This window comes from Artemia sp. Qi Xiang Cuo, chromosome 3 (genome assembly GCF_049724085.1).
Source record: "Artemia sp. Qi Xiang Cuo chromosome 3, ASM4972408v1, whole genome shotgun sequence".
NCBI classification, from domain to species: Eukaryota; Metazoa; Arthropoda; class Branchiopoda; order Anostraca; family Artemiidae; genus Artemia; species Artemia sp. Qi Xiang Cuo.
Window position 1 is genome coordinate 71,599,876 of NC_142796.1, and position 13,422 is coordinate 71,613,297.

The 13,422-nt window shown below is 33.6% G+C and overlaps 1 protein-coding gene across 1 annotated transcript in view; it reads right to left on the reverse strand.

Annotated features, from left to right (window-relative positions):
• LOC148954489 (UNC93-like protein MFSD11) overlaps positions 1–13,422 on the reverse strand; it is a 139,283-nt gene that overhangs the window by 34,680 nt on the left and 91,181 nt on the right. Inside the window, 1 exon segment of the mRNA XM_089086548.1 lies at positions 4,066–4,191. Coding sequence (XP_088942674.1) covers positions 4,066–4,191 — 126 coding nt within the window.

Below are 13,422 nucleotides of genomic sequence, written 5' to 3' on the forward strand. Positions count from 1 at the left end.
TCAAAATTATTATGAAAATCATGTAACCGAAAATTATTTGATGACTTTAATATTAAATCATGACGAAAGGTATCGTGAAAATCATCGATCACGTCACAAGATACCACCACTTCCAAAAATTAAGTTGATATCCCAAGTTATAGTTAGTGAAAGTAAAAATTCCCGGGCTAGCATTGGTTAACCTTTATAAGGGTAAAACTTATGTTACCCCAAAATCGGTATCTTTAAGAAACACAAAATAAGCACCATGCATCTAGAAAAAATGGACAAGACACAGCTAAGCTCATTTGCAAACACAAAAGGAAAATCTCTAGAAAAGGAATAACTCCAAGAAATACTTCATAAATTCAAGATCAGAGTCCTATTTGACGGAAAAAAGCAATTAGTTCCCTAAATTCGGGCAAAATAGGAAAAAAAAGCGTTTCCTACACTTGCTCACGGTGGGTTTCAAATTTTTCGCTCTCCGTCAAATAAAAATTATTTTTCGTAATAGAGTTCTATAAAACTCTATTATTTCAAAATATTGTGAAGCCCTTTAGAATGATTTACTTAGAACTCAAACTCCACCATCGACAAAAAGAATTCGTAGTAATATATTTGACAAAGGTTATATCAATATCGTTCATGCAACCCCGTGAAACTGGAAAAACATATTTATGTACATCCTTGTTCTGCTCTTAAAAGATTATAGTTGCCGTTTGACATATGAGATTTTCTTAGAAGAATTAAGCATTCTAAGTAAAGCTTCCCTTCTAAGTACAAGAACTTGTCTTTTCCCATGTTACCAACACAAGGCTAAGAATTTATCCACATTCTACAGGTAAATGTTCAGTTCCCTATCCGTCGCTGGAGACGCCCGCAATTTTAATTCTTTGAGGTATCCATCTTTAATGACATACTCCCTTTTATTACCTTTTTTCTCAAAAGGGAGTAAAGGTTCTTTGATATCAGCTAAGTAATGAGCAAAAGAATCGGGAATATAATTATCAGGAATAGAATAAATTTTTACTTTGAATAGAAATAGCACATATTACATAGGTCATTTTATTTTGACCCTGATTAAAGAAAAAAAATTACCTAGATGTTACTGAAAGACCTTGAAACACATCCAGTTTAATTTTATGGTTCTTATTTTAACTCAGTTTCTGCCAAATCAGTTTCAACTGATTAATCAGAAAAAAAAGATTTTATTCACTAGCAACCATTATCAGTTAATTCAAGTTTTTGAACGTTCTAGTAACTCTTAACTTCCCTTGATTAACTCTTAACTCATAAAAGTACTGCATCTACCACAGCTACTACAACCAATACTACTCTACGACATAATACGACAGCTCCTACCATGACATAATACATAATACCATGATGCAATACAACTCCTACCATGACAGTTATTGGCAATACTGCTCGTTAAATTATTACTTTTACGCAATCACCCTTCCACCAAACTCATGTCCGTTCCTAGGTTGGTAGCGCCTGGGGCGAATTAATTACGGCACCCCCCCCCCCCCGACTCAAATATAAATAAAAAAATCTTCAAAAACATCATCCTCGGCGTCCCCCAGCCACAGCTACTGCTCCCCCAGCCACAGCCCCCCGCCATAGCACCCAAGGCATCTTTCCTCAGTCGCCCCCCCCCCTTGAATGTCTCTCAACAAACCTACCATGACTAATCCCGCCACAACTACCCCTACTGTTGCTACTTCCGCCAAATCACCCCACCTAAAATTTCTGCCCCTGGTCATGACAGTGCTCTTACCAAGACTACTAATGCTGCTCTTACTACTAATAGTGGTGCTACACGTATCGTGACTATAATTTAAATTTACTACCAATACTATTCCTACTTCGCCCACTCCTACAACTACTCCAACAACGGCTTCTCACCAAACGACTCATGTCGTGATTAATACTACCATTACTACGAAGAATACTGCTGCTGCTAGTCCTGCCGTGAAACTACTCCCAATATTACTACTCTAATTGGTGGCAATCTTCCTGCAACGACTACTACTGCTCCTGCTACAGTTTCTAGCATTACTACCATAAGTACTATTACTACTATTACTCAAATATTTTATTTCCTTTATCCATCGATGAATGATAAACGATAAGTAATAAAACAAAAATACCCCAAAAATATAAAAAAAACCTAAAAAAATAACAAAATAAATAAAATAATAAAATATACGTATAACTGAAGGACATCAGGTAGAACTTAAGAACAAAAGCCCTCTTTTGATAGGACTGCACATAAGATCAACAGCTTAGGTATCTATACTTTATTGAGCGTTCCTACCTTCTTTATTAAAGAGACAAATCCTGTCTCGTACACTTCTTCTTGGCTCTTCCTTCGCGCTTGCGCAATGGCAAGTTTTTTGCGATGGCTCGAAAGCTATGGCAATGGTGTTAGGGATGGCCCGGTAACTAGCTCGAACGCTAGTTCCTCGGCGGACCACCGGCCGCCGGAAGCGCTGTGATATGTCTTATTTCTGAAACAAACGTATACGACTGTATACAGGGCCATATCCAGGATTTCTTTTCAGGGGGGGGGGGGGTACAAAAGGATTCTTTTTTGTTTTTTTTCATAAAAAAAAACTTCAAAAAAGCATCAAAAGTTTGTTTATATCTATTTTTGTTACGTTTTTAGGAGTCGGACGAACATTTCGGGGGGGGGGGGGTCTAAACCCCTATCCCCCTCCTCCCCAGATACGACCTTGACTATATATATATATATATATATATATATATATATATATATATATATATATATATATATATATATATATATATATATATATATATATATATATATATAGGCTGTGCTATGATAGTATACCTTTTTCGAGTCAGGATTATTTAGAAAGTATTCTTCTTAATCCTATATCACTCTGATTAAATTTACGCTGACTATTCCTAAATAAATGATCTTTTGAATTAATTATAATTTTAAACAATGATTTAATTTGATTAGTGAGGGAATTATTAAATGATTTTCGTCAGTCTTTTCAAGCTGTTAGACTCAAAATTGTGCAAAATAAAATTAGATGGAAGGACAAAGATCCGCCAGAGGCATTGCTGGCACGCATTACGTCGAATCGACGTTGCAGTTGCCTTGTCGCCTGACCTTGCCACAGCGAGGATCAAGCAGAACATCTATACACTCTGCTATCAAAGAGAGCAATTATTGGCAATCTCCATAGTTGTGGGGCCGAAGAAGGGATTCAGGTTCTGCCTAACCCATCCTCGTGCACAGCAGATGTTACATTTTTCAAACAGTTCGTGGTAACGAACTGTAAGTAAGGAGCGACCGGGCTCAATCGTAACCGAAACTCTAAAATTCGGAATTTTAATACCAATAGATATCATCACAAGAATCATATTTTTATGCTGATTTCTAATATATAAGTTTCATCAAGTTTAGTATTACCCATAAAAAGTTACGCGCCTGAGAAAATATGCCTTATTTTCAAAAAAGGAGGAAACACCCACCAAAAGTCCAGCGTAACTTCAGCGTAAAAAAAACTTCAGCGTAAAGAGCGAGGTGTTGAGGAGGGGACAGCTCCTTTCATATACGGAATAATTTTTGTTCGTTTTAAGTTTTAATGTTGCTCCTTACTTTAAGTTATAATAACTTGTTTTTTTTTTTTTTTTTTTAATCAGGATTATTAGGATGTGTGTTTATTATTTAAAAGATGTCATTCGATTGTATTTAATAAACATCAATTTTGAATGATTTAAACAATTATGGGCGTGGAAAATGAAGAGTTTATTAGGGGATATGGTGTCCAAGTGATGATACGGGAGTCGGTGTTACAGTAATAAAGGTAGGAGATGGAATCTTATGTCTTCATTTTGCAACAACTCGAAATACCAATCTAAAAATTACTAATATTACCAAAACACAATAAAATTACCTCAATTGAAAAGTGGATAGGTATTAACCCAAAATACTAAAACGTAAAAGAATAACTATAGAATTGGAATAGCTTAAGATAAAATTGGAATAAAAAGATTAGTGCAAAAGTATCAAACATGAAATCTATTAAATTTTATTGACCTTACCTACAATTTCACCTACTCCAATAAACATTCCAGAAAGACCAACAAGTTGTTTTGCCATATCTCCAAAGGCCAGAGTATTTCCAATACAAGTTGAATAGACTCCAGCTAAGAATGACAGAGATATTCCTAGAACAATTTAATTTTCTACAAAAACAATCAGATTTGTAGGCATTCTATCATTAAAAAATCGATTATATGGTTAGTTTGATATCTAAGAGATTTGAGTCTTCAAAAAACTACTTGTAAATAAAATACAAAACAAGATAGTAATTAAAAATAAAGGCAGGTTACATCTCAGTAAAAATGTATAATACTTAAATCCTGGCTTTGCTTTCCCTCATTTTATTCTAAAGATTTGTGTTTTATGAAAGAAAAAATACAGAGGGAGAACTCTGCAGAAGAAAAATTAATCTCGCCATTAGAAATCTTTGAAAAACAGCGTTTTCACTTATTTCTGTGACCTTTTTTAATCAGACATCTACAGAGCGAAGCTAGGGTTTGGAGTTTGGGGGAGATATAAAGAATGTGCCGACAAAATCATCCAGTGTGCCAGCAAATGCGCAGGCGTCAGCACTGCGTGCCGACATCTTGGAACTTTCGGGTGCTCCCCCTTAGCTGCATCCCTGGGTGTAAGTGATGGTACTGATACAATAGCGCCAAAACCCCAGAGCTGGACTTAGGAATCTGAAGCTTATAAGCTAATTTTTAAACATAAAATTTGAAATGGCAATTTTGAAAATCTCATTTTTATAGCGATACTTATAAGTCATCATGGTAATTCCTGAGGCTGGACTTGAAGTCTTCACTAATTCAGAGATTTGTTGACATAAATCAGGAAAGCGAGAGATACGACACAAGGTATATATGCTAGTTTTACCAGTTTTGGTGCAAAAATACACCATAGGTGCTAATATTTTCTCTATTTCTAAAGTCAATTTTTTCAGCCTATAAAACCTGACCAAAGATCTTTTGAAAACTTGAAAAACACGAATTTGATTAATTTAACCTGACCCAAGAGGATTATGGAATACTAGCACCTCAAACAGTATTGCCTAGTATAGCACCCCAAATTGTATAGTGCTGCCCAGTTGAATTAAAAAGTAACTATAAAGTTTGATATACTAGCACCATAAACTGTTTGCAGTCCTCAGTCCTAAAAAGAAAGAATAAATTGAACAACTAGAACAATAGACAAGCTTAGAGCCAATTGAAAGCATTTATGATCTTGGGGCGAGTGCTGACTAAACTATCTGTTTTTATAGATTTTCTACAGTATTTTACCTGACAAGTGAGACAATTAACGAAAAAATGAAATTTGATTTTCATTTGTCAGAAAAATGACGAAAAGGTTCAAAAAGGAAAGCTTTGCTTGCTCTTTCGCAAGCCAGTAAGAATAAGATAAAAAAAGAAAATCTATTCACTATTTTATAAAAATTTGTCCATGTTTAAGTAAAATTGTCAGTGCATAATAATGGTATTTCGAAAAGCAGGATTGGTAATATTTTTTCTTTTTTCAATTCCTCAGTTTACTTTATAAATTCTGCTTGACAGATTTGAAATTTGCTTGGAATTTTCCATAAGCACCAGACCAGGCACATACAGAGATGAGCCTTCAGTAATACCATCCCCCTTTCCCAATTTCAGGATTTTTACATCTCACTCAATGATTTCTATTCTTCAACTAATTTTTGTTTTTCAGCTTTTCAAATCCCCCCTCCATCGGAATTTCTTTCAATGTGCGTTCCTGCAACAGACTTAATAGCAATAGGATTAAAATGTGCAAACGGGTATAAAATCTTGCTTTGGATGGCAAAAGCTGGTTTCGTAGCTAAAACTAGAAGATCGATGAGAAGGTTTTTTTGACAAAATTCATTTCGCCATGCTGCTAAAAACTTACGGTTTGACGTACCACTAGTAAACCAATTACCTAGTTTTTCTCGTTAGAGTTTTGTCTGTTGAACTTCCCTTTAAAGGGATCAACAGAGGAGTTTTGAGGGATACCATCCTTTGGGCGACCACTCCATGGTCGCCAATTAAGGGATAGCGTCTTACAAAGCTGCTTTCCAAGTATTCGCTGTGGGACGTCTCCTCTTGCAATTAACCCAACCATGCCATGTTTATACGTATTTACCGTATTGGCTTGACAACCAGTGCGGCAGAGTACAAATAGAGATATCTCTTTGGGGGAAGGGTGTTGAATATAATTGTAAAAAAGAGCCGTTGACGCCACATCAAATCTCTTAATAAGGGGGTTGCACAGTTATCTGATCGGTACTACAAGTCACCCTTAGGTCCTATTTGGATCTACTGGAGGGGTACATGTAGTGTTTTAGAAACCCTGCCAAAAGTGGGCATCCATTTCCAGTAATAGGCCTAAGGCCTATCTGATTGCACCAGCAGATAATTGAACTGGATGGCGACAGGTTCTTAGTACAAAGAAGCAAATCAAGCTTTCTCGCACACAAGGGCAGATTCAACTGAAATATGTACCCCCATGAGAAATTTCGAGAAGACACGAATTTCCAAGAAACAAAATTTGTCAACTCTCCTGATAGCTTCCCCCGTGAAGATTCACCCCTCACATTGAAAAAGGATGTTGATTTCAACTTGAATTCAGACAAAGATTGTTTTATATCCTGTATAGCTTTATTTTCGCTGAATATACAAGAGAATGTGAACCAATTAATTAACATTGATGATGAATAGATATTATCAGACGTTCATATTTTTCTAGACGTTAAAAACGTTCATAGGTTTCGTACTTTAATCGAATACCACTAGGTTATGAGGTACGTAACGGATAACCATGAGGCATAACCATGAGGGTACGAAGAAAGAAATCCCAAGACAACCTTTAAGGACAGACGAAACTTAAGTCGAATAAGCCATGATATAAATTGTAATATTTTTTTGGTGCAAGCAGTTTAAAAATTCATTTTGTTTTGTTGTTCTAAAAAATACTATTTTTACAATAAGAATTGTGCTTCTACAGTTTATTTATTTGCTTTTTTTTTAATTTGCAACTACCAGATGCTTTTGTATGTAAAGACAATCCAGGTTCAAGGAGAACTATATTAACTAACCACATTATAGTAAAAAAGAAGAAAAGTTGAGAACTTTCTATAATTAAAAAGAAAGGATTTTCTCATGTCCTCTGGAGAAAAACTAAATGGAAAAAGGATAAGAGTTAAATCTTAAGAAGTAGTATCTTTGATCCTGCTGGATAGAATACTGATTTTGAAATTAATTTAATCGGTAAGTCCCAAAATGTGATTCAGTCTTTTTTTTAATATTTAATAAAGCTAAGAGACTAAATAATTGGTCGAATTGGTTCATCCATAATAAGATCTACGATCAAAAGGTTTTGATGGTGGGTAAAACAAACAAAAGGTTTGTTCTACCATGAAAACCAAAAGATTTAAGCACAAATAATACATGGAATACAAACTGACACAGCTATATAGAGAAATAAAACGATACAGCTCAGCAGACGGACCACTCACAGGCTAACCAGGCGGTAGTGCCAATTTATGAAAATGAGAGGATAAAAATGTATTTTCAAAATCTTGCGGGGGGACAATTTTGTTTTTGGAGGAACATTTTTTCCAATGAAAATAAACAAAAACTGGGGTATTTTTCAATCAAATAGCTACAAAAAGTATTTTTCAAACTATATGGGAGGGCTCTCACTCTAAATGTGCACCACTGCCTCTTGCTTCATATAACTATTGCATAGCATCACCCGATTGTTTTCAAAACCAACCATTGGGTATTAGCTCAGAGCTACCGATATGGAATTTTTGTAATTCTTGGGAAAGAATTTAAGTCTTGAAATTAATCAAGACGTGATTTTAAGTCTTAAGTAATCAAACTAACCGAGATCTATGTATCTCATGTTACCAAAACACGTAAATTAAATGGATTTAGAACAAATAGAAGAGAGAGGAAAAAAACAATTTGACAATTATAAAAAAGAGAGCAATAGGAAAAACAAAGTAGTAATTAAAACTATTTTGCACGAAGATATACCAGTAACCTTAGAGACTTGCAATTAAGACTTGATACAAGTAAAGGAAATTGGAGTTGAAATGAATTTCGGAAGTATTGAGTTATCTGGAAAAGTTACAAAACATGAAGCCAAGTATATAAACAAATTAAAACAAAGCTAGAGCCAGGGGGGGGGGGGGAGGAATAGCCGAAAAAATAATTGATGTAAGTTATTAGTGAGTCCAGACCTAAGAAAATGAGAATCTGAAGAGAAATCTAACTTCTGGTGCTGTAACATGGTTTAACAGAGGAAAAGGGGACCAATAGCACTACAGACAATACAGCTCAACCAAGACAAATACAAGCACTTGCACCATAGAGCAAGTCTTAAAAACATGGACGGTCTTTGCATTCCATTTCCAAACCCTAGATGGCATTGTTTTTTTTCTACAAGTCGTTGTAGTCATACGAATTTGGAGCGGAGTATTTTGACTGGACAATCTTTAGGCTAAATGCTACCTACATCAGTCAAAGAACAATTCAGGAACTAGCAGTCTAGGGGAAGATTTCTAAACCTTTCTACCCTTAAAAAAACTCTTAAAATAAATTAGGTATCTCAAGGAGCCCTTGCATAATATTTCAATAATTTTCAATGTGCCTCATGCTATCCCATTCGTCCTTGAGGACCTTCTGCAGAGCCTTGGGGTTTGGCGCAACACAGTTCGCGAACCATCGTTTAGGGGTTACAACTATAATTTGATGTGATCACAGTTGCCCCTCATTTCTTCTTCATATTTTATGTTTCGTTGAATTGTTTTTTCTTTACATAAAATAAGATAGATATCCTTAGATAGATATTTCTAATTTTAATAGTAGGACAAGTGAATTTGTAAAAAGTAATCGCGGTTAATGCACTTTATTTTATTGCTAGTAATTTTTGGGTCTTAGAATATTTGTGTCTAGTTTAGCTGGCTTCCATCTCCTAGATTATTATCTTTCGAAACAGCCTGATAATATACAAGCATAACGTCTACGACAAGTTTTATATCGAAATGATTTATATTTAAGCACAAATACAAATTAATTTCGTTGATTTTGACGGAAATCAAAAAAACAGAAAAGTTTTTGGTCACATTCTTTTTTGGAATTTTGCTGGTGAGAAAAAACAAACTTCAAATTAAGTTAAATTCTTAGCTTAATTCAAAGCTCAATTCATAATATTTTTTCTTCAATAAATAATTGAGGACCAATTTCCTCTCCCCCTTCCAATTCTAAAACAATTTCTAAAAAAAAGATTCTAAAAAGAAGTTCAAGAGGTTCAAAAGTTCAACTGCTATCCACCTCCACTCCCCCTTCCAATTCTAAGAAAAAAGGTGATTTAGTTTACGGTTATTCCGACTCAAGATAAAATAATACGATCTTTTACTGCCAATCATATAGGGTCAATGATTCCCCATCTACAACTATTAAATTGATTACCTATATTACAATCTGTTTTACAACTGGGAAAAAAGAAACAGAATATTCGTTACGGTTCCTGTCAAAGGAAGTTTAGTTTCTCTGATAAATCAATAGCAAAGTGGTAAAATAAATCAAGAGTTATATAACCATGAGCATTGAAAATCGTCAGCTAAATCTGTCTAAATTATATTATATATATATATATATATATATATATATATATATATATATATATATATATATATATATATATATATATATATATATATATATATATATATATATATATATATATATATATATATATATATATATATATATATATATATATATATATATATATATATATATATATATATATATATATATATATATATATATATATATAGTAGAATCATCTACCTGAATGTGCTTATTCTTCAGGCGAGTTTCTATCGGATAAAACAAAAAATTGTGATTTTCCAATCCGATCGTTACATGTAAATGCCCAGGGGTTACAAAGTGCATTCAACGAACTGAAGCTCTTGCTTGCATCTAGTCCTATAGACATTGTTGGAGTTTGCGAAACTTTTCTGTCTGCTAATACACCCCTTACAATGTTAGATCTGCCCGGGATGAAGTGTATTTCGCGTACAAGGTGTCAGAATGCGAGAGGAGGTCAGATGCTGTATACTCGTGATGACTGGTCTCTTAGTATTCTCAGTGATTTGTCTGTATTTGATGAAGGGTTATGTGAGACAATTTTTGTTGAAGTTGTACGTTTGAGCTGTAATCCATTTATTTTCGGGTCTGTTTATCCATCTCCGTCGGGTAGCCCAAAAAGATTTTTTAAAGTTTTTGAACCGCTGTTGAAAAATCTGGAAGCGTTGAAAAAACCGGTTATTTTTCGGGTGATTTAAATTTTGATCTTTTGAATCTCGATGTTGGAAATAATAAGGAGTTTTTAACTATGATGTTGTGTTCTAATTTTCTTCCAAGTATTTCTCTGCCGACAAGAGTTACAGCTAACACCGCTACATTATTAGATAATATATTTTTCTCTCCTGTTTTATTTGATGCTGAAAAATCGTCAGTAATTTTGTCTGATATGTCAGATCATTTTCCGGTGAGTGTTCTTTTAAATTTAAATAATAGTAATAAACAACATCGAGATTCAACAATGGATAATTCAAAAAAGCGACATACATGGATTGATTGTAAAGTTCTACGTCAGTTAATTGGTGACCATGATTGGAGTTCGGTTTATGGCTCAGGTGACGCAAATGCTGCGTTTTCAGATTTTATTGATCAAATGATGTAATTGCGGGATTGGGCTTTTTCGAGAAGAATTTCGCATGAGAAGGTTGCGAAGAAATTTAACACATGAATTAATGAAGGTATTTTGACTTAGTTTAAGAATACAGATAGAAAATTAAAGAATTGTTTTAATTAACAGATACCTGGGTCGTGTTTATTATTAAGAGTTTATAGGAACAAACTAAATTCATTTATAAGACATGAGAAGAGAAAATATTATAAAGAGAAATTTTTGGAGTGTAAATCGGATATGAGAAAAACATGTCAATTGATAAATGAAAAGATACGTCCTGATAGTCGTAAAAGTACTAGGGTTAATTATCTTGTTTTAAATGGAGAAAATGTTGCAGAGCCCAATGAAATTTTAAATGCTTTTGGAGATTATTACAGTAATATTGGTTCTAAACTTGCGTCGACTATGAATATGCAACTGAATTCCCCTTCTGTTCCAGTTAATGAGCAACATGCAGAAAATTCGTTTTCTTTTTCTGAGACTAAGCCTCATGAGATTGAAAAAGTTATTCTGAAGCTTAAACAGAGTTTTTCTAAGGACGAATTTGGATTTTCGGCTCAAACCGTAAAGCAAATAGCGTCAAGCATTTCACCTTTGTTGGCACATATTTTTAATCTATCACTTATGCATGGGGTTTTTCCTGATCTTTTAAAAAAAGCAAATGTTATAGCATTACCTAAAGCTGGGAGTTCAACTGACCCTTCAGATTATAGAGGCATTTCTCTACTTTCGGTTTTCAGCAAAATTTTGGAAAAACTTGCAAATAAGCAATTACAAAAATATTTATTTGATAGTAAGATTTTACACACGTCTCAATATGGTTTTATAAAAGGAAAGTCAACTGAACTGGCAATTCATGAGCTTTTACTAAATATTAATGATTCACTAGATGATGGTCAACACGCTTTGGCGATTTTTCTTTATGTCGCCAAGGCGTTTGACACCGTAAATCATTCGTTGCTTCTTTTTAAACCCAAGTCTTATGGGTTGTCAACACAAGCTGTTAAATTTTTTTCATTTTACCTTTCTGGGAGACGACTAGATTGTGTTGATAAATCTCGTGATCTCCGTTCCAAAACTTTTCCGATTAATTATGGAGTGCCTCAGGGCTCTGTCCTTCGGCCTATTCTATTTCTTCTTTTTATAAATGATTTGCCAGAAGTTTTGCCTTTTTATAAAATTATAATGTTTGCTGATGATGTAGTAATTTTTGCTTCTCACCGGGACCTATCAGTTCTTTTCCAGAACCTCGAAAGTACTTTACTAATTGTTTCTGATTGGTATTCAAGGAATTTACTAGCTCTTAATGAAAAAAGATGCCAATATATGTTATGTTCGCGAACTGGATCAGTAGTGTCAGATACCTTCTCTCTTTTCTTGAATGGTCTTGAATTAAAACGGGTAGATCAGTTCAAATATCTTGGGATTATTTTAGATGAAAATTTGTCGTTTCATAAATGTGTAAAAACACTGTCGTTAAAAATTTCGCGAAATATTGGCATGCTAACTCGTCTTCGTCATTTCTTCCCTAAAGCTATTCTAAAATCTATTTATTATTCTTTCGTCCACCCATATTTTCTCTATTGCATTTCGGTTTGGGCATCTACATTTTCGTCTGTTTTCAAGTCTCTCCAAATACTTCAGAATATAGCAATGAGGATTCTATTTAATGTTTATTGCAGAACTTCAGTTAGACACCTATATGGGACTTCAGGAAATTTCTCTTTGGACCAACTTCATTTAATTTCTATCTCTAGTATTTGTCACGATTATCAATATAGTAATTTATCTGTAAATTTCTCCGGCATTTTTCCAACTAATTCTCAATTTCATAATTATCCTACTACGCATCGTTCAGACTTTTCGTGCGAAATTCGCCAAACATCATCGACAGCGGGATTTAGCATCCGTCACACTGGCCCAAAAATCTGGAACTCAATTCCAGCATCAGTTCGAGAATGCAGCAACAAGCGACATTTTCTAAGACTGGTGAAGAAATAACTTATGAAATGCTAAGCATTTTGTTCATTAGGGTTTTCTTTTTCGTTGTTGTAAAATTTAGTTAGAAAATGGCTGTGTATTTTCTTTGGCAATATTTTCAGCGCTAAAGTATGCCACCAGGCATGTGCGCTGTTTTGTGACATTTATTTATGTATGTACTCTCTCTCTCTCTCTCTCTCTCTCTCTCTCTCTCTCTCTCTCTCTCTTTTTTTTATATATATATATATATATATATATATATATATATATATATATATATATATATATATATATATATATATATATATATATATATATATATATATATATATATATATATATATATATATATATATATATATATATATATATATATATATATATATATATATATATATATATATATATATATATATATATATATATATATATATATATATATCAGTTGGTTTTCAGAGTTCAGAGTGTCAACATCAAAATTGGATATTGTATGGACATTAATAAATCAGTAAGTTGTAGTGAAGAAAATAAAAATTACGCAATAGGGATTAGTGACGCATAATCCTGACATATTTTTATTGACCTACATATTTGTCTACTGATCTTGACCTATTTTCTGA